The sequence below is a fragment of the Stenella coeruleoalba genome (assembly GCF_951394435.1).
Source record: "Stenella coeruleoalba genome assembly, chromosome: 1".
Lineage (NCBI taxonomy): Eukaryota > Metazoa > Chordata > Mammalia > Artiodactyla > Delphinidae > Stenella > Stenella coeruleoalba.
The window spans coordinates 176044119-176069093 of record NC_137169.1 but is presented as its reverse complement, the minus strand read 5'-3'; the positions used below and the strand labels follow the sequence as shown (position 1 = coordinate 176069093).

The following is a 24975-nucleotide window of genomic DNA, read 5'->3' as shown; positions in this document are numbered from 1 at the left end:
ATCTTTGCCTATCCCAAGGTCACAAAAATTTTCTCCTCTATCTTTTCCTCTAGAAGTTTCATAGTTTTAGCTCTTACATTTAAGTGTATGACCCATATCAAGTTAGTTTTTGGTATATATGATGTGAGGGAAGGGTTGAGGTTCATCCTTTTCTGTATGGATATCCAGCTGTTTCAGTAGCACTTGTTGAAACAACTCTTTTCCCCACCGTATTCCCTTGACACTTCTGTCAATAGTGATAACTGACCCATGTGAGTATGGACCTATTTCTGGACCCTCAATTCAGTTCTGTTGGTTTATATGATTATCCTTATATCCAAACCACAGGCTTGATTACTGTAGCTTTACAGTGAGTCTTGAAGTCCCTTACTTGAAGTGTTCCAACCTAATTCTTTTTCAAAATTGTTTTGGATATTTTAATTTCTCTGAAGTTACATATCAGTTTTAAAGTCAACTTGTCAAGTTCTGCAAGAGAGCCTGCTGGCATTTTCATCAGAATCCCAATCTGGATCTACATATCAATTTAAGCAGAATTAACATCTTAAAAATAGTATTTTTAAGATGTTAATTCCAATCTATGAATATCAGATATCTTTCCAATTATTTAGGTCTACTTTAATTTACTGAAAAATGTTTTGTATTCCCCGCACTCTGTGGCTCCTCACTCGGTTGCAGTGTTTCGTTTTTTCCCCTTCTCTGCCTTTTCTCATCCTTTCTCGCTCTCTGCTCTGCGGTGTGACGAGGCTGAATCCTCTCCGCACCCAGCCCTCGCCTTTCTTCTCCCCGCGCTGTTCTGTTTCTCTCCTTCGGCCGCCGCCACCACTGCTGCACAGCTGGTGTCGGTGCCGCGCTTTTCCCCCAACGTCGTCCCCGAAACCTATGGCCCAGGCGGCCTTGGGTATTTCTGCTCAAGGTAACCACATCCCTCTTTTAAAATTCCGCCTAAAAAGAGAAGACGCTTTACCCGACTCTTTGGGCCGTTATCTCACGGCGAACTTTCTGACCAAGTATACAACTACCCAGAGGGCCTAGGAGAAGTGCAGTATAGAGAGCAGTTCGACTTCAACGCTGAGCCGCCTTGGGAAGCTAGATGATGATAGGCGGGTTCCATCTCCTAACTTGTCCATTTTGTTGCATATTCTAAGGACCCAGGTGTAAGGCTTGGTGGCCTGTCTCTTGTTTTTCCTGGTTTATGACTTTCGACTTTGTAGAATACGGCTGAGATGAAAGGATTTATTGACGATGCAAACTACTCCGTTGGCCCGTTGGCTGAAGGAACAAACCTTGGAAATGTTGCTGATAACTATGTTTATGAACATACCCTGACAGGGAAAAATGCATTTTTTGTGGGAGATCTTGGAAAGATTGTGAAGAAACACAGTCAGTGGCAGAACATAGTGGCCCAGATAAAGCCATTCTACACGGTAAAGTGCAACTCCACTCCAGCTGTATTTGACATTTGGGCAGCCCTTGGAACTGGATTTGCTTGTTCCAGTAAAACTGAAATGGCTTTAGTGCAAGAATTGGGTGTATCTCCAGAAAACATCATTTACATAAGTCCTTGCAAGCAAGTGTCTCAGATAAAGTATGCAGCAAAAGTTGGAGTGAATATCATGACGTGTGGCAATGAAGTCAAATTGAAGACAATTGCACATGATCACCCAAATGCCAAGGTCTTACTACATACGGCAACAGAAGATAATATTGGAGGTGAAGAGGGTAACAAAGTTTGGCACTACCCTGAAGAACTGTAGGCATCTTTTGGAATGTGCTAAGGAACTTGATGTCCAAATTATTGGGGTTAAATTTCATGTTTCAAGTGCTTGCAAAGAATCTCAAGTATATGTACATGCTCTATCTGATGCTCGATGTGTATTTGATATGGCTGGAGAATTTGGCTTCGCAATGAACATGTTAGACATTGGCTTCACAGGAACCGAATATCGATTGGAAGAGGTTAATCATGTTATCAGCCCTTTGTTGGATGTCTACTTTCCTGAAGGATCTGACACTAAGATAATTTCTGAACCCGGAAGCTACTACGTGTCTTCTGCATTTACACTTGCAGTTAATATCATTGCAAAGAAAGTTGTTGAAAATAAGTTTTCCTCTGGAGTAGGAAAAACCGGAAGTGATGAACCAACCTTCATGTATTATATGAACGACGGTGTTTATGGTTCTTTTGCAAGTAAACTGTCTGAGGACTTAAATACCATTCCAGAGCTTCACAGGAAATACAAGGAAGATGAGCCTCTGTTTACAAGCAGCCTTTGGGGTCCATCCTGTGATGAGCTTGATCAAATTGTGGAAAACTGTCTTCCTCCTGAGCTGAATGTGGGAGATTGGCTTATCTTTGATAACATGGGAGCAGATTCTTTCACGAACCATCTGCTTTTAATGATTTTCAGAGGCCAGCTATTTATTATATGATATCATATGGTGATTGGTATGAGATGCAAGATTCTGGAATTACTTCAGACACAATGATGAAGAACTTCTTCTTTGTGCCTTCTTGCATTCAGTTGAGCCAAGAAGACAGCTTTTCCACTGAAGCTTTAGCAGGCATTAACGCTTTTTTAGATCTGAAGTTGCAGGTTAAGCTTGTCCGGTCTACATTCCAGTGTGGAAAAAATTTGAACAATCTTATTCGGTTAATTCTCTTGGAAACAAAAACTACTAGTAATAGCTATTTGGGACCAGACAAAATGAGCTCTCATCTATAATTCACTGGGGGTAATTGAGATGAAGAGAATGTATCCACATTTAAACTTACCAGTTTGCCCTACCCCTTAAGCGTTTAAAATAAAATATGCAACAAAAAGGATGACTTAGTGGAGATGGAAGCCCATTAATTGGGTTCCTCATTTAAATGTTTACATACAAGGACACAGTTTTTATACTAAGGATTCGTGTTAAAAAGTCTTGTAAAGTTAATGTCTTTCACCCAGATATACCAAATGTCAGTGGAAGACCAGTGTGACTTCATTAGATATGTTTAGTGTATTTAGAATGTGTAAATTTGTGCTTTGAACTGTAGTTTAATAAACGTAAAATTGCATCATAGTATCTGTTGTATTTGACCTAATGTTACCCTTGTATGATTGTAATAAAATTTTGTGTAGATTTTACTGTTTTTTCAGACTAAAACTTTGGGAAAGGGGCTAGCTAGCAAAGGCAGTTTCGAAAGAGATGTGTATATGGACTGTTTAGAAGGTTATTTTCCTTTATAGCCCGTTTAGTTTGGCTCAGTACATTTTTCAGTTATTTAATTAGTAATTTAAGTAAAATGTTTGGTAAATCATTGTGAAGTTGAGATTCATTATGGAGAGTTGATGTGCAGTAAGCATGATGTTTAACAATTTTAACACCGAAAATGTTAATCCTGCATAAACCAATTGTAATAATTAATAGCTGTTTCTGTACAGATAGAGTGCATAGAGTACCTTAGTAAATCTTTGAATCACGTATCTTTTGGCTGAAATGGAAGATTCTGTTAAGTACCTTGAATAAGCTTTGGGGGAGGGAAATAAAATTGCAGAAAACTCTGCAGCTCACTAAATCTTAAAGAAGGGCTACATCTATATCCAGAAACCTGATGCTCCTTTGCATGGAATATTATTTAAAGTGAAAATTGTGAGGTAGGGTGCGGTGAAGCACACCTATTTTCAATTTCTCAGTTGCAGTGATTTCAAACTTAGGGTTTGTTTTGTTTTAGCTATTAGCTTCTTGTTATTTCCTATTTGTTCAGCTTAGTGTAGTTTTAATTCTTTTCATACTAAAATTTTATGGTGATTGGGGGAAGTGAGTTAGAGTCACTAACCTGACAGTTGTTGCCAGGAATTTGCGTTGTTCACTGCTAGTATATTTGTTATCCTAGATCTCAGAATCACAATAGTAATAAACAACAGGGGTCATTTTTTCCTAACTTACTCTATGTTCAGATGTGGAATTTCTGTCTACCAAGAGGAAATGTGACTTCACTTTGGTGGCAATGGACAGAAAATTCTACCTGTGCTAATAGGAGAAGTTTGGAATGCACTTAATAGTTGGTTTTTACACCTTGATTTCAAGGTAGAAGGAAATTGATCATGAGTCTCTAATAAATTTCAATCTCTTAAACCAGTAGGTGCTTAATATTTTTGATTTGATTAATTCCCATTTGAATTTTGTGGGTTCTATTAATTTTAAAAAAAAGAACCCCAATCTGTTGTTCTAATTACCCTTGGACTTTTCCAAGGTGTAATGTGGGGTTTTATGCAAAATTCCAAGCTACCATGCAACTTTTTTTTTTTTTTTTTTTTTTGTGGTAAGCGGGCCTCTCACTGTTGTGGCCTCTCCCGTTGCGGAGCACAGGCTCCGGACGCGCAGGCTCAGCAGCCATGGCTCACAGGCCCAGCCGCTCTGCGGCATGTGGGATCTTCCCGGACCGGGGCACGAACCCGCATCCCCTGCATCGGCCGGCGGACTCTCAACCACTGCGCCACCAGGGAAGCCCCATGCAACTTTTTTTAACTGTAATAAGGAGGAGGAACTGTTCCTAACCTTCTTTACTTGTTGTGCTTTTTGGTCCAGAAATGCCAAATCTTTTAAGAGATGGTACAACTTTGAGTCATTGGCCTGACTATACAACTTTGAGCTTCATGGCATGTTGATTTTGCCATATTTATAGGAGAGCTATTCTGTGTATAACAGCTCAGAGTTGCAAGTAAGGCATGTGAATGATACGGTAACTTTAAGAAATATCTACGTTGTATTTGAAGACTGCCATAAATCTGAAGTTTGAACTTATGTATTTCAATTTGGTATGCTTAAAATACTGAATTAATGTAACAACTTTTTTTTTTAAAAAAACAATATTGTAATCTCAGTTCAGAATTTAACTGAAACTATAAAACCCAAATGATTTCTATATAGTAAATTGAACTGTAAAGGTAACGTGTGTGTGATTCTTAATACACAGATAAAATGTTTTTATTCCTTCTTAAAAATGAAAAGTTTGGGCTTCCCTGGTGGCGCAGTGGTTGAGAGGCCGCCTGCCGATGCAGGGGACACGGGTTCGTGCCCAGGTCCGGGAAGATCCCACATGCCGTGGAGCGGCTGGGCCCGTGAGCCATGGCCGCTGAGCCTGCGCGTCCGGAGCCTGTGCTCCACAACGGGAGAGGCCACAGCAGTGAGAGGCCCACGTACCGCAAAAAAAAAATAAAAATAAAAAATAAAAATAAAAAGTGTTGTATTTTTCAGTGTACAGGTTTTGCACATATTTTGTTTAAATTCTCCCTGAATATTTCATGGTAATTGATGCTACTGCTAATGATCTTTTAAAACAATCATCTTTTCATTGATTTTTCTCTATTTTTATCCATTTTCTATGCCATCGGTTTCTGCTTTTAATTTTATTATTTCCTTTTTTTCCTTCTTAGTTTAAATTTGCTCTTTTTCTAGCTCCTTAAGGTGAAAGTTTAGATAATTTATTTTATACCTTTCTTCTTCTCTAATATAAGTGTTTAAAACTAGGAATTTCCCAATTAGCACTGTTTTAGTTGCATGCCGTATATTTATATATGTGTTTGCATTGTCATTCATTTCAAGATATTTAAAAAACTGTTATGATTTTTATTTGATCGATGGATTATTTTCAAGCGTTTTGTTTGATTTTAATACATTTTGATATTTACCAATTAATTTTTTTATTGTTGATTTATTCATTATTTTGTAGTCAGAGAACATTATAAGTTCTCTGAGTACATGCTACTGAGTGGAGTGGAATGTTCTATAAATGTCAGTTATTTCAAGTTGGTTCAAGTGTTGGTCAAGTCCTCTGTTATTTTTATTGAATATTTTTAGTCTACTTATTTTGTCAATTAAGACAAATTGAGAAGTTTGTCAAATTTCTTAATTTCTCAAATTAAGACAATTGAGAAACATATGTTGAAATTTCTACCTATAAATTATGTGTTCACTTTTTCCTTTCAGTTCGTGTTTTGCTTCCTGTATTGTAAAACTCTGCTTTTAGGAATTGGGACTATTATGTTTCCTTGAGAAAGTGACCCTTTTATCATTATGAAACGTGGCTCTTTATCCTTGGCTATATTCCTTGTGATATTGACATAGGCACTCCAGTTTTCTTTTTGTTAGTATTTGCATCATATATCTTTTTAACATCATTTTAGTTTTAACTTATCTTTGATTTTATATTTAATGTTGCTTTCTTCTAGATGGCGTATGCTCTTGGGTTATGCTTTTTTTTTCCTAGAAACTCTTATTTTTAATTTTTAAAAATTATTTTACTTTTCTTTGCTGCATTGGGTCTTTGTTGCTGTGCACAGGATTTCTTTAGTTGCAGCAAGCAGGGGCTACTCTTCATTGTGGTATGTGGGCTTCTCATTGCGGTGGCTTCCCTTGTTGCAGAGCATGGGCTCTAGGCGCACGGGCTTCAGTAGTTGTGGCATGCGGGCTCAGTAGTTGTGGCTCACAGGCTTAGTTGCTCTGTGGCATGTGGGATCTTCCTGGACCAGGGCTCGAACCTGTGTCCCCTGCAGGTGTATTCTTAACCACAGTGTCACCAGGGAAGTCCCGGCTTATGCTTTTTTATTCAGTCTGACAACCTCTGCCTTTTAATTGGACAATTTAGATCACTTGCATTTAATGTAATTATTTATATAGTTGGGTTTAAATCTACATTTTTCTCTTTGTTTTCTCTTTATATTTTCTTTACTCTGTTCTTTTTTCATATTTTCCTCTTTCTCTACCTTTTTTTAATTGAATATTTTGTGGTATTCTCTTTTCTCCCCACTATTGGATTACTAGCTATACCTCTTATGTGTATGTATATATGTGTGTGGGTGTTTGCTCTAGGGTTTACAATATGCATCTTTAACTTAACATAGTCTACCTTTAAATAATATTATACTTCTTCATGTATAATACAAGAACTTTAGAATAATATACTTCTGTGTTTCCCTTCCTGTCCTCCATGTTATTGTTGTCATATATTTACTTCAACATATATTATAAACTCCACAATACATTCATGTTAGTTTTTAAAATAGTTATCTTAAAAATATGTGAAAAATGATTTTTACATTTTATCCTTATACTTATTATTTTCAACTTTCTTCATTCCTTTGGGTAGCTTCAAGTTTCTATCTGGTATTATTTTCCTTCTTCCTGAATAATTGGATTTACATTTCTTGGACTGAAGGTCTCTGGCAACAAATTTTCTCAGGCTTTGTCTGAAAAATACTTACTTTCACTTCATTTTAAAATTTCATTTTCCCTGGATTTAAAATTCCAGGCTGGCACTTTAAAAATGTCATTTTATTGTCATCTGGCTTGCATTGTTTCTGATAAGAAGTCTGCATAGGGACTTCCCTGGCAGTCCAGTGGTTAAGACTTCACCTTCCAATGCAGGGGGTGCGGGTTCGATCCCTGGTCAGGGAGCTAAGATCCCATGTGCCTCGTGGCCAAAAAACCAAAACATAAAATAGAAGCAATACTGTAACAAATTCAATAAAGACTTTAAAAATTGTCCACATCAAAAAAACTTAAAAAAAATAAAGAAGTCTGCATAAATCTTACCTTTGTTCCTCCATATGGCTTTTTTTTTTTTCTCTATGGCTTTTTGAAAAGATATTCTCCTTGTCACTGGTTTTGAGAGATAGATTATGACGGTTCTCTGGTGTGTTTAGACTGCTTCGACTATATGCTTAAACCATTTATTCAGTGTCTTTATCTGTAGATTTATAATTTTTACAAAATTTGGAAAACATTCAGCCATTTATATATTCAAATTTGTTTTTATTCTTCCCCTCCTCCTTTCTGGAGTTCTAACTATACATACGTTAGACAGTGTGATATTGTCCTACTGGTTACTGAGGTATGGGTATTTTGTCTTATTTTTTTCTTCTTTTTGTACTTCATTAGGATAGTTTCAACGGTTATGTCTTCAAGTCCATTGATATTTTCTTTTGCAGTATTTAATCTGCTCTTAATGCCATTCAGTGAACTTTTCATTTCAAATAATGCATTTTAATCTCCAGATGAACTATGTTATTTTTACTTATATGTTCCATTCCTCTCTTCATATGTTCATGTTTTCTTTTAAATACTTATACATAGTTGTAACATTTATAATTGTTGTGTTACATCCTTGTCTGAAAATTCCCCATCAAATCTGTCATTTCTAGATCTGTGTCCATTGACTGATTTTCTTCATGGTTTTGAGTCACAATATTCTGCTTTTGCATTTCGAATAGTTATTTTCTTTGGAAACTGAGCAGTGTGAATTTTCTTTGTTGAGTGCTTGATTTTGTTGTATTTCTTTAAAGAGTGATGGTTTTGTTTTGGCAGGCAGTTAAGTTGCTTGAAGATCAGATTGATCCTCTTGAGGTTTGTTTTGAAGGTCTTTCAGGGCAGGTCTACAGCTCCAATGTAGTAGGGTCTATTTGCCGCATTGCTAAGCTATGAACCTTCTAGTGACTTTACTGAATGATTCCTGAATTAAGTGAGATCTGTCCACTCTGGCTGATGCAAACTCAAATGATTTTCAGATCTGTTTGAGCTCTGGGAATTTCTTGGCTTACAGCTCTCTGCTAATTGTTCTTTCCTGGCATGTTGGAACTTGACCCTATGTGTGTACAGGTTAGTATTCAGGCAAAGGTTTGAGGGAACCCCTATGCAAATTCCTGGAGCTCTACCTTCATATAGCTCCCTTATTTTCAGTATTCTACTCTGCAACTTCTAGCTTCTTTGGGCTTCTCAAATTTCAATCTCTGTCTCCTCAACTTGGCAAGACCAGCAAGCTTTGTTTGGATTCCCCCCTCCTTGTGCTGCAATTTGGAATTTCCTTGCAGGTGGATAGTCAGGATGAATATAAAACTTATTATATTTAACTCCCTTTTTTCAAGGGTCATAATCTTGCATTGCTTATAGTCCAATATCTGAAAATAGTTGCTTAATATATTTTATCTTTAATATATTTTAAGTCAGGAGAGCAATTTCCATAGCAGTTATTTATTCATGGGTGGAACTGAAGTCTAGAACAGTATTTATCAGTGTGTATTTGAGTTTGTGTAATAAGGTGTATGTGTGTATTGTGTGTGCCTTCATACAGTTAATATGGGTCATATATGTTGTCTTAGTTGGCTTGGGCTACCATAACAAAATACCATAGACTAGATGCTTAAACAATAGAAATTTATTTTTCTCATTTCTGGAGGCTGGAAGTCCATTATCAGGGTGCCACAATGGTTGGGTTCTGTTGAGAGCTGTCTTGCAGATGGCCTCCTTTTTACTGTGTCCTCAAATGTGAGGGAGAGAGAGAGAGAGAGAGAGAGGAGACCTCTAGTGTCTCTCTTTATAAGGGCACTAATCCCATCATGAGGGCCTCACCCTCATGATCTCACCTAAACCTAATTGTCTCCCAAAGGCCCCATTTCCAAATACCATCGCATTGGGGGTTGGGGTTTCAGCATATGAATTTGGGGGGATACAATTTGGTCCGTGGCACACATTCCTCAGAAGTATGTCTCATTACTCACAATAAAATTTTCCAAATTATGTGGTAGCCGCTCTGCTAAGATGTGTTTTAGGATTTAAGTGACAAAACTTGCACCTTCTATTCTATTAGTACTATGCAGATTGAGAATTATTGCATGCAATAGGGAGTCCTTACATCCAGGTTTTTGAGCAGGGAGTTGACATGATGAAATGGTGATTTAGGTGTTGAAGTATAGAGGACTAAATGTAGGAGGGTGACAGGGACAGCAGGTTATTCAATGATTATTATGGTCACCAGCTGATGAGTTCTTTCAGGGTTGGAGGTCAGCAGAATTTGTCACTAGTCATTTGCTTAGTTGGTTGTGACCAAGCTTATCATTATCTCAGCACTAGAGCCTCAGACAACTCTAGCAGTGAAGAAGTCTTCAAAGACTCATAAGCTGAAATGCATTATTCATTCATTTAGTCATCTAGCATCTATTTTATTTAACTGTTGTTATCTAGCATTTTTAAGGAATACAAAATAAAGACTACTGCTCTTACCCTTAGGGAGCTTATGAACCCCCTGGGGAAGGGAGACAAACATATAAGTTAAAATATAATCATAAAAATAAATCATTATTTTGGTATTACTCTTTTAAAGTGAATTCTTATACCTTCTTTAGTCAGAAGATAACCAACATACTGTCTTACACATTGTCCATATGCTTTAGAGAAAGAAACAGGATAGTCAGTGTGGGATGGCACTAGCCAGGGAAGACTTTCAGAGGAGGTTTTATGAGTGTTTTTCTTGAAAGATATGGTGAAGAAGAGGTGGAGGTTCCTTCGGGCTACAGAAATCTCCTGGCAACCATCATAGGAGTTCAGGCTGACCCAACCACGGTAGAAGTCTTATTTGGGAAATATGACTGGATAAAAGGAGGACCCCAAATAATAGAAATCTTTAAGGCCTGTCCGAGGCCTTGATGCAACAACAATCGAAGAGAGAGAGTTATGGGAGGTTCGCCTGCAGCAAAGTGATGGAAGATTTTGTCCTATGTATTCTGTCCCCTTCTTTTTCTTCCACTTTCATGTGAGCTTAATTTTTAATTTACTTTTGACACTAAAGAGCTTTTAAAATAAGTTTTATGCTTACATTTTATTTTTTAAATAAGCCATAAAATAGATCGTCACCACAAAAACCTGTAATAAAATTTTAAGACTGTAACCATTACACAAAACTTCAGCATTTGTTCATTCACTTGTTCAGTCAATATCTTATGATGCTTAACCTGTCCATATCTTCAGTGTCTTACAATCTAGTGATCAGATGGGACTGAACTAAATAAGGCAGTATGGTACTGGCACAAAAACAGAAATATAGATCAATGGAACAGGATAGAAAGCCCAGAGGTAAATCCACGCACATATGGTCACCTTATCTTTGATAAAGGAGGCAAGAATATACAATGGAGAAAAGACAGCCTCTTCAATAAGTGGTGCTGGGAAAACTGGACAGGTACATGTAAAAGAATGAAATTAGAACACTCCCTAACACCATACACAAAAGTAAACTCAAAATGGATTAGAGACCTAAATGTAAGGCCAGAAACTATCAAACTCTCAGAGGAAAACATAGGCAGAACACTCTGACATAAATCACAGCAAGATCCTTTTGACCCACCTCCTAGAGAAATGGAAATAAAAACAAAAATAATCAAATGGGACCTAATGAAACTTAAAGCTTTTGCACAGCAAAGGAAACCATAGACAAGATGAAAAGACAACCCTCAGAATGCAAGAAAATATTTGCAAATGAAGCAACTGACAAAGGATTAATCTCCAAAATTTACAAGCAGCTCATGCAGCTCAATATCAAAAAAACAAACAACCCAATCCCAAAATGGGCAGAAGACCTAAGTAGACATTTCTCCAGAGAAGATATACAGATTGCCAACAAACACATGAAAGGATACTCAACATCACTAATCATTAGAGAAATGCAAGTCAAAACTACAGTGAGGTATCACCTCACACCGGTCAGAATGGCCATCGTCAAAAAGTATACAAACAATAATGCTGGAGAGGATGCGGAGAAAAGGCAACCCTCTTGCACTGTTGGTGGGAATGTAAATTGATACAGCCACTATGGAGAACAGTATGGAGGTTCCTTAAAAAACTAAAAATAGAACTATCATACGACCCAGCAATCCCACTACTGGGAATATACCCTGAGAAAACCGTAATTCAAAAACAGTCATGTACCACAATGTTCATTGCCGCACTATTTACAATAGCCAGGACGTGGAAGCAACCTGTGTCCATTGACAGATGAATGGATAAAGAAGTTGTGGCACATATATACAATGGAATATTACTCAGCCATAAAAAGAAACGAAATTGAGTTATTTGTAGTGAGGTGGATGGATCTAGAGTCTGTCCTGCAGGGTGAAGTAAGTCAGAAAGAGAAAAATACCGTATGATAACACATATATATGGAATCAAAAAAAAGAAAAAAATGGTTCTGAAGAACCTAGGGGCAGGACAGGAATAAAGACGCAGATGTAGAGAATGGACTTGAGGACACGGTGAGGGGGAAGGTAAGCTGACGAAGTGAGAGAGTGGCATGGACAGATATACACTAACAAATGTAAAAAAGATAGCTAGTGGGAAGCAGCTGTATAGCACAGGGAGATCAGTTCAGTGCTTTGTGACCACCTAGAGGGGTGGGATAGAGAGTGTGGGAGGGAGATGCAAGAGGGAGGGGATATGGGGATATATGTATATGTATAGTGATTCACTTTGTTACACAGCAGAAACTAACACACCATTGTAAAGCAATTATCCTCCAATAAAGATGTTAAAAAAAAACCCCAAAAAACAAAAAAGAAGGGACTGAACTAAATGGCTGGTTGAATGCAGGTCCCCTCCCTTCTCCCTTGGCTACGGGAAAGGTTCACTCACATCTCAGGGCCTCTCCTTAGGGCTTTCTGATTTGTTTAGGGACACTGGAAGGAAAGGTTCAGAATGGAAATCAGGAACAGTTTTGGGGTCCTCTGAAGCTGCTGAAGCTTTTATTTTTATATCTCAGAACTCCATGTTGACATCTTCCCAGGGAGACTTCTTGGGAGGAAAGGTTTCTTTTCCTAGATTGTTGAAACAGTCATTTAAATCTATAGTTGGGGGTCAAATAGAAGGAGTGGAAAGAGCATGAAAGATGTCAGTTTCTTACATAGTTTTGGGGATAACACCCAGCTGTGTGAGGGAGGCATAATCAATGATTTCACCCACAGGTGGGAAGCACTTGCAGCTAAAGAATTTTAGTCTACAATCATGCCATGTGACCACAACTTAGAGTTGAATGCAGTCTTAGTTTATATAAATTAGAGTATCTAAGAATCTAAAATAAAGACTTTCCATTTTACTTTTATTGGCCAGTTTATGTCTAGAGTGTTTTATTCCTTTTTAGGGGCTAAGTTTAAAGAGAGAAATAGGCAAATTGATCTCTTATAGTCTTAAGAAATTAAATGAGAAAATGAAAGAGTTTGAAACCAGGTGATATCTGGAATGGCTGAAGGAAGTCTCTATGTTGATCTAGTGGAAAAAAGGTCTCAAAAGGATCTGAGAGGTTTCAAATATCTGATGGGCTGTCTTGTGGAACAGGAATTAGACTGGATCTGGGTGAACCTAAGAGATGGGATTAGGAGCAACTCAAAGAAGTATCAGGGAAATTCAGGTAGGGGAGAAAAGTCAATTAGAACAGTTCCAGTATGGGCTAGCTTGCCCATTGTGGGTAGTAAGTTTGCTGATACACATAGGTTTGATGCACATCTGGGGGAAATGTTGTGGAAGGATTCCAATATCTGAAAGACCCTAAGATTTTTCACTTCTATGATTCTGTACTCTGTGATGAATCCCATCATACCTCAGTGCCTTCTGAATGGTGAGAGGTTGAGCTTATAGGAACCCAGGGGACTTTGGATAAGTGGGTAAAGAGGGTGACTACCAGATGCCCCAATTATGAGTCATATTTGAGCTACCTTTAGAGGCAGGGTGGAGGGAGGAAGAGAAAAAATTCCAAGAGGGAAAACACCTTCTGTTGCTCTTGGCAAACATTTGAAACAGCACCACCAGATTGATGCAGCCCTCCAGCAGGGAGAATGGCCTCTGGTGCCCTGGTCCTTCTACCTGTCTGTACTTCCCAAGGCAGGAGGCTGATCTTGGACAACCTCTCTTTTGCATCTGGAGGGGGCGTAATTAGCCCCTGGGGTGGTGGGTGAAATGAATATAGGTCTGTTGTGAATAATAGGAGACAGAGCTTACAGTAGCTCTGAAGCTGTATTTGATATTTTCTGATAGTCACAGTTGTTTTCTCCCCCTTTGGCTTGTGAGGACTTTCCTGGTCTCTAGAATATAGAGCCTTATCACCAGTACAGGTGAGTTGCCTAGAGTTTGCTGCTGATGCTTTCACTCACTTGACATTAATGCAGCCCTCTTTCACTGCCTTTGGTGGTTCTCTTTTCACATGGACCTGTCTTCTATCTCCAATAAATTGTAACAGTCCTGAGGTAAGGATTGGCTTATCCTTATTTGTGTCCCCCATGGCACCTAGCTCAGCACCCTTGTGTAATGAAGGTGCTTACTCAAGCATTAAGGATAAATACCAATTTGTCAAAGTAGATCTTTTTGTAAAGGGCATGATGTTGGCTAGTTTTTTTCTAGAGATGTAGTGGACTCTTCATTACGAACATTAATCAGTGAATGTCATGTCTTTTCTTTATAAAAAATCCTTCAGGTGGCTTATATCATTTGAAAATTCTGGCCATTGGGGTAGGTATTGGACACCTTGAGGTCTGTTCTGGCCCAGCATTAGGGATCACCTTTGAGGTCTCTTTGGATCTGTTTGTTACAGTGAGTTTTGGGGATTCTACTGTTGATGACATGAGTCTACTCAAAGTCAACAATACACTACTCACCCCCTCGTGATTTGGGTTGTTTCTTCTAGCACAACCAACAGAAAGTTTTCCAAGAAGCTATACATGCCTAGTAAGTCCCTAAGTGTCCAAAAGGAAAAGTAGCCTAGAGGGGGGCAGCTAGAGCCATTATCAAGTGCTGGCTTTTGTGTGGGTTGCAGCGTGATGGCGACCTTGCCCACTACATCCCTTTGGTCCTTTTCTTTTCCTCTTCCTGTAAAGGGCAGAGAGTGTGGCACCCCTTGAAGGAGAACCTTCTCAAGCAAAAGCAAGCCATCTCAAAGTGAGGCTGTTTTTACCGCCTGGATGAAAGTTCATGTTTGGGGCAACCGAGGAAACCACCTTTGGAAGGCTGCATGTAGACCAAAGAATAGAATCCAAAAACCGTGTTGTTGTATTTTTAAAATAACAAAACCTGACAGGTAATGGGAGCACGCCATGATTTAACTGCTTTGAGTATTAATGTAAAAAGATAGAACAGGCTTTCAGGGAAGACTTTCATGACTGTAGGAGTGTTTGAACATTATCTTTGTGTGTGTGTGTATATACATATGTCCTGTAAATCATCACGAAAACTAAAGCAGCAGCAACGGCAGCAGCAGCAGCATGGCAAGCTCATTTTCCTGCCAAAACAAAGATTGTCTGCAATAAAGCGCCCAGGGTCCTTATGGGAGGCTGTGCTGGGCAGCGTTCTCAAATGCTCAGTCTTAACTTTTCCTCTCTTGATTCAGCTTCTTCATCTCTGTTGCCCCATTATCTTCCCCTCGTGCCTCTCAAATTAGTTTTCTCCTTGATACATAACAACTGTGAAACACTGAGCACCGTTTGTCCCACCCTTTTAAATCATGACTGACAGAGCTAACCCGGGCGATTTGATCCCGCCTTCAGCTGGCCCATGTACTCACCTAGTCATTATGGCTGTTCTTCTTTGGGAAACTTACAGGTTTTTATGGTAAAAGCTAAGACAGCTGTGAGGAAATTTCCTGTTGCTCCCAGTTCTCTCTTTCTCGGGGGTGTTGTGCAGCCTTACCTCATTTTCTTGCGTTTTTCAGATGAGAGGAAGTAAAATAAAGTGCCTAATGCTGTCCCTAAGTAGCTGTGACTTTGAGGAAGTCATTTCTCAGGGTCACGATTTCTCTTCTCTTCCCTCCCTTCCTTCCTTTCCCTATACGTGTATCTATCCTTTTTCAAATTCTTTTCCTGTTTATGTTGTTACAGGATATTGAGCAGAGTTCCGTGTGCTATACAGTTGGTCCTTGTTGGTTATCTATTTTATTTATTTATTTATTTTTAATAGATCTTTATTGGAGTATAATTGCTTCACAATATTGTTAGTTTCTGTTTCACAGCAAAGAGAATCAGCCATATGCATACACATGTCCCATATCCCCTACGTTTTAAGCCTCCTTCCCATCCTCCCTATCCCATCCCTCTAGGTCATCACAAAGCACCGAGCCGATCTCCCTGTGCTCTGCTGCTGCTTCCCACCGGCCAACTATTTTACATTCAGTAGTGTATCTATGTCGATGCTACTCTCACTTCGCCCCAGCTTCGCCTCCCCACCCCATGTCCTCAAGTCCATTTTCTATGTCTGCCTCTTTATTCCTGCCCTGCAACTAGGTTCATCAGTACCATTATTTTTAGATTCCATATATATGTGTTAGCATACGGTATTTGTTTTTCTCTTTCTGACTTACTTCACTCTGTAGGACAGACTCTAGGTCCATCCACCTCACTACAAATAACTCAATTTTATTCCTTTTTATGGCTGAGTAATATTCCATTGTATATATGTGCCACATCTTCTTTATCCACTCATCTGTCAATGGACACATAGGTTGCTTCCACGTTTTGGCTATTGTAAATAGAGCTGCAATGAACATTGTGGTACATGACTCTTTTTGATTTTGTTCTTTTGTTTTGTTTTTTTGTTTCTTGCGGTATGCGGGCCTCTCACTGTTGTGGTCTCTCCCATTGCAGAGCACAGGCTCCGGACGCGCAGGCTTAGCGGCCATGGCTCACGGGCCCAGCCGCTCTGCGGCATGTGGGATCCTCCCAGACCGGGGCACGAACCCGTGTCCCCTGAATCGGCAGGCGGACTCTCAACCACTGCGCCACCAGGGAAGCCTGATGTATTTTTCTTTTTGTTTTTTTTGTATGACTCTTTTTGACTTATGGTTTTCTCAGGGTGTATGCCCAGTAGTGGGTCATATGGTAGTTCTAGTTTTAGTTTTTTAAGGAACCTCCATATTGTTTTCCATAGTAGTTGTATCAATTTACATCCCCACCAGCAGTGCAGGAGGGTTTCCTTTTCACCACACCCTTTCTAGCATTTATTGTTTCTAGATCTTTTGATAATGGCCATTCTGACCGGCCAGAATGGTTATCTATTTTAAATATAGCAGGGTGTACATGTCAATTCCAAACTCCCAGTCTATCCCTCCCCCCACAACCCTTACCCCCTGGTAACCATAAGTTTGTTCTCTAAGTCTGTGACTCTGTTTCTGTTTTGTAAATAAGTTCATTTGTTATCATTTTTGGGGGGTGAGGAGTGGATTGGATTGTCTCTAGAGGTTCCATCTGTGTTTCTGCTGCAGCTTGGCTTTCTCCACCCATGCTCTGTACCACAGGGCACCCTAGGTGTGCAATAGACAAGAAATGGTTGCATTTCAAGGAAGGGAGAACTCAGCCTGAGTGAGTGAAATGGCCTTCGCCAAGCCCTGAGAAGCTGCGCCCTGTAGCACTGAAGAAATCATACGTTAATGCATGAAAATTTCCCAGTACAGTGCCCTGAGCATTTTAGAGGAAAGAAGCTATAGAAATCTAATATGGAAATGATTCTTCTCTCATTATAATTCATAGGATTTCTTTAGGCTAAAGTGAGATCTCATTGGTGTTCAAGCTTGGGGTGTAGTTTTTTCACACCCTTTTGGTTTTTGTGTTGCTCAAGGCTCCTTCTAATTGAAGTACAGCAAGAAGGGGCAACTGAGGGCCAAAGTTGGTCTAGGGCTGTGTGGTGTCCCACGGGTAGGACAGTAGCCTGGCATTGGGCACACATTGCTGACGGAGCCTGCTTGCCTCACGGAAGCACCAGAGTTACCTGGGGCGCCAAAGTTACCTGGGGCGTGCACTATTCCTCAGCCTCCATTGTAGCAATCCGGAGATGTGGAGAGGCCAAAGGAAACTTGATAAAAGCCCGGTTAAGTCCTATGGTACCATGTGACATGTGACTGGGGAAACAAAGAATACTAAGAATTTTTAACTTGGAAAGGAGAAGCCTTGGGAATAGCATTGGAACAATTTCCCAGTACTTAAAGGACTGTCATATGGAAGAAGAATTAGGCTTGTTTTTGTGCTTTCAGAGTACATTATTGATGGAAATGGGACCGATTTAAGTTCAATTCCAAGAAAAATATTCTAATAGCGTGTCAGAAATTGCAATAATAATATTTTACATCTTTATAGTGCTTTACATTTACAGAAGTGATTTTCCTGCCTAATTTAATGGCACCGTGAGGTAGGTAGAGCTAGTATTATTGTTTATATTATTATTAAGCATTATTACCACCAACACCATTGTTTTGAATCAGACATGAAAACAGAGAATATACTAAATGTTTTATTTAAAACCATGAAACTATTAAGTGGGTAAACCTAACTCTATATCCTAAACTTTTCATTAAATTTACACACACACACACACACACACACACACACACACACACACACACACTCCCCAAACTACAAAATATGTGAGGAAAGAAGTTACCCGCTGCTAAATCTTTTATGATTGCCGGTGTGACCACAGCATGTTCCTCTTTAAGTGCTTCCGAAAGTTCCTCTCTTGGAATATTAACTCTTGGTTGCTAACTCCAGGGTCCTCTACTCATTCTCCTGGGTCTAGAAAGGTCTTTTTCTAACCTTGGCCGGGATCATCTAGAAAGGATCACCAGGTGGGTCTGGGAACCTGGGGCTCTAAATGGCTGATTCAGGGTCTAATCTGTGGGGGAGCAGCTGAGCACATCCCAAGGTGTACAGCTGGTTTCTCAAAGTGTTGCTATTATAGGATTATTGGAAATGGCAAACGGACCTCAAGCATGGGGCCTCTTTTCTAGGGCTTTAAGGGAAACTTAGCAGCAGTCGTCCACGTCCTTGACAGTCTTTGGCCTGAGGAAAGGGGAAATGAGTGGACAGTGGAGGAGAATGATACCAAACTCATTTTAGCGAAAAGACAATCCTCTTTTAAAAAGATCTTCAAGGAATAATTCCATATTTTGCCCTAGTTCCTAGCCCATTTCTGAAGTTCTTCATTCTGCTGAATCGAAATATCTCTTGCCGGTGAGTTGATGAGCTGATAGCAGTTACTGAGCACTCCCTCTGGGGAGATGCAGGAGAGCACATGTGCATGCTCCCTGAGTTCACAGTGCATTCATTTTCAATTTCCCAAAAGGACTCAGAATTATAATAGTTGATGCTATGATGGAAGTGTCAAAAGTATGTGAAAAGAGCTATAAAAACTGGGTCACATAAACATGGTTTCATTTGCTATACAGGAATGTATGTTTTTTAAAATCAAGATAGAAAATAAAAACAGAAAAATTATGAGCATGTGAGAGATTGGACAGGAGGAGGGTTTGAGCAACAGGCTAGGGACAGCCTTCCATCTCTCAGGTTTCTTATTCCTTTGAACTCCTTTTGTAACCAAGCAGGACCCTACGGGGCCTTCCCTGGACAGACCTCTCCCTCCTACCCTTTGCTTTATCTCCTCTCTTGAAGCACCTAGATATATAGTATCTGATGCACATATCCTGAGTTGTTTTTACAGATGCTAAGATCACCACCAAATGGAAGGAATTAACTACTTGATGACCCTGAGCATGTAGCCCCCAGGCCTACTGTTAACCCCTGTGGCTCTGCCCTGTTACCTCACCATCAACCAATCAGAGAATTGTACATGAGCTGATCACACACCCTGGGACCCCCTCCCTCACCTGGCCTTTAAAATTGCCTTCCTGAAACCCGTGGGGAGTTCGGGTGTTTTGAGCACTAGCTACCCTGAACTTCTAGCTTGGCGCCCTGCAATAAACACTGCACTTTCCTTCACCACAACCTGGTGTCAGTAGATCGGCTTTATTGTGCACGGCGAGTGAACCCAAGTTTGGTACAGTAACACTTTTCCCCACCACAAATTGGAGTAACCTAGCTCTCTCCTTCCTTTTTTCTTAAGTCTTCTCATATTGCTATGTTCAGAGAGCCTGTCAGTCTCAAAGCCTTCTTTTCTATTTCTCTCATCTGGCTTAGGGGCCCGCAGGCAAACAGGGCACCTTGCAGCCTGCCTCAGAAGTCCAGAGGCCCGAGATGATTTTGCAGAGAAGCCCTGTCTGGACACGCCAAAACTGTGGGGAGGGCTGCTGATGTGAAGGGGTGACCAGGATGGGTAGTGTAGTCAGGGAAGGCTCCCTGGAGGAGGCAGGTTGTCAGCAATGTTCTGAAAGTGGTGCGTGTCTTGGCTTGGGGGAGAGGGGATTAGAGATAGAACCTCAGAGGGAACAGGATGGAGCCAGACTTGAGCATGAGAAGGGAGGGGCCAAAGGTGTTCTAGTGATAAATATAATAATTCAGGTATTCAGAATTTGAGTCCCTGCTTCCCATCCCCAAACTTCCTTTTCTCTTTCCTTCTCACTCACATTCAGAGTACACCGAGAGCTTTTATTACACTGTTCTCAGGGGGCAGATGGATGGAGCTAGAACAAAAACGTCCATTGGATTTCTGATGAAACCTGAACTTGCCTGGCATGAACAAAAATCTTAAAAGCTGAGGCTTTACATTAAAAATGTTTGGTTTTATATATCAAGAGCCAAAGTCCAGAGAGCTGAAGTTTTAAAAGGCAGGATGACACAATTTATTTCCCATTCAAAAGGAGATGAAAATGTGACCAGCTGGGGGAAGGGAGGAGAATGGAAGCCAAATGGCTATTGCTGGGACATAGATGACAGAACTTAGGAGTTTCTGTGAAGAACCTCAGTGTCCCTATCTCCTGGGCTGAATTATGGGGGGGATGGGCAACTTATTTTATTTTTATAAATAAATAAATAAATAAATTTTTGGCTGTGTTGGGTCTTTGTTGCTTCGTGTGGGCTTTCTCTAGTTGCGGCCAATGGGGGCTACTCTTCGTTGCGGTGCGCAGGCTTCTCATTGCGGTGCCTTCTTTGTTGCAGAGTACGGGCTCTAGGCGTGAGGGCTTCAATAGTTGTAGCATGTGGGCTCAGTAGTTGTGGCTCATGGGCTCTAGAGCGCAGGCTCAGTTGTTGTGGCGCACAGGCTTAGTTGCTCCGTGGCATGCGGGATCTTCCCGGACCAGGGCTCGAACCCATGTGCCCTGCATTGGCAGCTGGATTCTTAACCACTGTGCCACCAGGAAAGCCCCAGGATGGGCAATTTAAATGGTAAATGGATTGAAAGGCGCTCCAAGAGCAGTAGACACTTGTACTCCAGAAGAAATTCTAAACAGATCAGAGATTTAAATATAAAAAATTAAACCATACAAGTATTTGTTTTAAATGGGTGAATTCCTCTATATTTTTTGGAGTAGGGAAAACCTTTCTAACAATGACTTAAAACCCAGAAGCAATACAAAAAAATTGATCAATTTTATTACATAAAAAATTTAAAAATCTTTTGCATAGCAAAAAATTACCATAAGAAAAATGACAAAGTAGAAAAAATATTTGCAAGTTATTCGTAAACAAAGAGTTAATATCCTTAACTCTTTAATGTATAGAGACTTTCCCTCATCAACTTCCCTTCATCAGTTTGTATAGGAAAAGCAGAATAAATGCTTTTTCCTTTTATTACCCATTTTCCAAAGAATGAGTTGATTTACAAGTGTGATCAATAAAGGTTTATTTTTTTAAGTATCATAATGAATTGTGGATGTAAACTTATTTAATGTGTTTCAATTGACTGTAATTGTTCTCACTGGTAGTTGGATTGTCCCATCTTTGGCTAGTAGGAGCCTCTTCAAGTTGGCTTCTATGTCCATTTGACGTGACTCTTGTAGTCTTTGACATCTTCCGCGATTTCTGGAAACTTTGCTAGATGTTGTCAAATTCTTAACCATAGGGGTTTTATTGTCTTGCCTTCCCACAAGATTTTCAACAGAATATGATGTCATACGAGATTTTTATCAACCCGACTGGTGGGAGATGGTATCTTAGTGTAGTTAAAAAACTTTTATTTTTATTTATTTTTTTAAATGAAGTATAGTTGATTTACAATATTATATATGTTTCAGGTATACAACAGTGATTCACAATTTTTAAAGAGTATACTCCATTTGTGGTTATTGTAAAATATTGGCTCTATTCCCTGTGCTGTACAATATGTCCTTGTACCATATTTATTTTCTACATAGTAGTTTGTACCTCTTAATCCCCTACCCCTAAATTGCCCCTCCCCACTCCCCTTTCCCCACTGGTAACCACTAGTTTGTTTTCTATATATGTGAGTCTATTTCTTTTCTGTTATACCTACTAGTTTGTTTTATTTTTTAAGATTCCACCTATAAATGATAACATACAGCATCTGTCTTTCTCTGACTTATTTCACTTAGCATAATACCCTCCAAGTCCATCCATGTTGTTGCAAATGGCAAAATTTCATTCTTTTTTTATGGCTGAGTAGTATCTGTGTAGTTTTAATTTGCTTTGCTCTTATTATGAGTGAGGGTAAACATTTTTTCATGTGGTTAGGAGCCATTTGCATTTTTTCCTATGAACTCTCAGTTCATATCTTTATTACATATTATATTTTTAAAAATGTTGTTGGCCTCTTCTCTGTTTTTAGAAGGTCTCTAGATATTAAGGACATTAAGCCTTTGTTTATGAATAAGTTGCAAATAATTTTTCCTACTTAGTCATTTGCCTTTGTTCTTTTCTTAGAATAATTTTTTTTGCCATGCAAATGTTTTAAAAATTTTTTCTTATGTAATAAAATTTATCAATATGTTTCTTGCTTCTGGGTTTTAAGTCACAGTTAGAAAGGTTTTTCCTCCTCCAAGACTGTAGAGGAATTTACGACTATTTTTTTCGAATACCCACATGACTTAATTTTATATTTAAATCTCAGATCCATTTGGAATTTATTCTGGAATATAGAGTACGAGCAATATATCTGATTTTATCTTTTCCTCTGTGGTTATACAGTAATTTTATACCATGTTTTCTCCACTTTGAAATGCTTTCATTACCATATACTTAATGTTCATGTAATAAATAAAATGTTTATATCTGGGTCGTTTTTCAGATATGTATTTTCTGTTCATGTAACAATATCAAAATATTTTATTCTAGAGGTTTAGAGTAGGGTTGAATTCTGACATGACTAGCCCCTTTCCACCCACATAGGCATTGCTCTTCATTTTAATATTTTTCCTGGTGATTCTTCCTTGTTTATTCTTCCAAATGAACTTTATAATCAACTTGTCTGATTCAAGGTAAAAAAAATTATCTGATGGTATTTTTATTGAGATTGCATTACACTTACAAATTATCTTATAAAAAACTGACATCTTTAGGATGCTGAGTCATCTCATTTGTTCAAGTCTACTTTGTTTCTTTCTGATTATTTTATAGTTTTCCTCATATAGATTTTGGGCATTTCTTTTAGGTTTGTGCCTAGGTATATTATCTTCTTCTGTTACACTGAAATATGTTTTTTCTCTCCCATTAGACTTCTAACCAGGTTTCTTTCTGTATGATAATTTTAGTACCTGCTATTTTACTAAATTTTCTTATTATGTGTAGTAGTTTTTCCATTGTTTCTTTTCAATTTTCAAAATTATATCACATGCATATAGAGTTTTTCCTCTTTCATTCCAATTCTTATTCCTCTAGATGCTTTCTCTTATTTAATTGCATCAGTTCCAAGACAGTATTAAATAGAGGAAGAGATAGTGCTTGTCTTCTTGTGTGTGTGTGTGTGTGTGTGTGTGTGTGTGTGTGTGTGTGTGTGTGTGTGTGTGAAGGAAGAAGCTAGTTTATTGTCTTAAGGTATACATCCCAGGGCTTTAGCAGGTGTTTCCTCATTTGTCAAATGCTGGATTTGGAATTTTTGTCTCTTGGTTTCTTTCTCTATTGGCTCAACACTGAAATCATCTAATAATCTCTTCTTTCCCCTCCCCTTCCCTCCACTAAAGCTATTCTGAAGTAACATCCTTTTACTCCCAGTTAATTCCCGTAAGGCATTCAGTGGGCTTGTTTTACTTTTCACATATTCTCTCCAGCCTCCCTCTGTTTTGTAATGGTTTTAGTGCATGAGAATTGTCAGACTTCTTATCGCCTTACATATTCTTACATACTGCCCTTTGTAACTATAATTTGGTCTAGATTTATCAATAAGTATACACTTAATGTTTTTAAAAAATTCATTTTCAAATTGCTTGCTCCTAGTGTATAAAAGTAGAATTTCTGTATATCAATTTTGTATCCTTGCTATAATTCATTTATCAGTTCTAGGAGGTATTTTGTAGTTTCCCGAGGACTTTCTCTATAAACAATCACGTCTATTATAGATATTTCCTACTTTTTGATTAATTGCAAGTGAGTTTTCCTTTACCTTACTGCATATAGTTATACTAGTTGCTTTAAAGTCTTGGTCTGAGAATTCTAACGTTTGGATCATCTCAGGGTTGGCATATGTTGATTATCTTTTTCTTTGAGAATGGGTCACATTTTCCTGAGTCTTCTCTTGTTGAATAAATTTGGATTGTACCCTGGACATTGTGAATGTTATATTGTAGAGACTCTGCATCCTGTTATATTTCTCCAAGGAGTGGCAGTGTTTTGTTTTTAGCAGACGATTAACTTGATCTAGACTCAGATGGCCAGTTGTCATGCCTGTGCTGGGCGGTGGCGCAGATCTTCAGTTCCTTAAGCCATACCTATAATCTGCTTTCGTCAGCCAGAGACTTAGGCTGGGCTTATATATAGAATTTGAGATTCTCCTTTGCTTGCTCTCTGCTTTCTAGAGCTCCCACCTTACTTTCTGGCAGCCCTGGTTGTCCTGGCTCCTTTGCACGGTTCCTGTGGTCAGAATGATGGGGGGCTTTCCACCAGAATTTAAGCCACCCACACCAGCATTGCTGTAACCGTGGTCTCTCCCAGGGCAGAGCCACAGTAAGCAGGGAGCTCATTCCATACTGGTCACTTGCTCCAAGTTTTACTCCCCTCAAAATGCCTTTGCTCTGTCTTCAGAATTTCCAGGTAGTTTTTTGTTTTTTTTTAACATCTTTATTGGGGTATAATTGCTTTACAATGGTGCGTTAGTTTCTGCTTTACAACAAAGCGAATCAGCTACACATATACACATGTTCCCATATCTCCTCCCCCTTGCGTCTCCCTCCCTCCCACCCTCCCTATCCCACCCCTCCAGGCGGTCACAAAGCATGGAGCTGATATCCCTGTGCTATGCGGCTGCTTCCCACTAGCTATCCAGGTAGCTTTTGTTGCACTTTTCTCCAGAGTT

General features: G+C 39.1%; 1 protein-coding gene across 1 annotated transcript in view; it reads left to right on the top strand.

The window, feature by feature from the left end:
* Positions 1–1545: 1545 nt before the first annotated feature.
* LOC307178207 (antizyme inhibitor 1-like) overlaps positions 1546–24975 on the top strand; it is a gene marked incomplete at its 3' end in the record, with an annotated part of 140352 nt that continues 116922 nt past the window's right edge. Inside the window, 2 exon segments of the mRNA XM_079906107.1 lie at positions 1546–2371; positions 2374–2594. Coding sequence (XP_079762233.1) covers positions 1654–2371; positions 2374–2594 — 939 coding nt within the window. The 5' untranslated portion in view covers positions 1546–1653.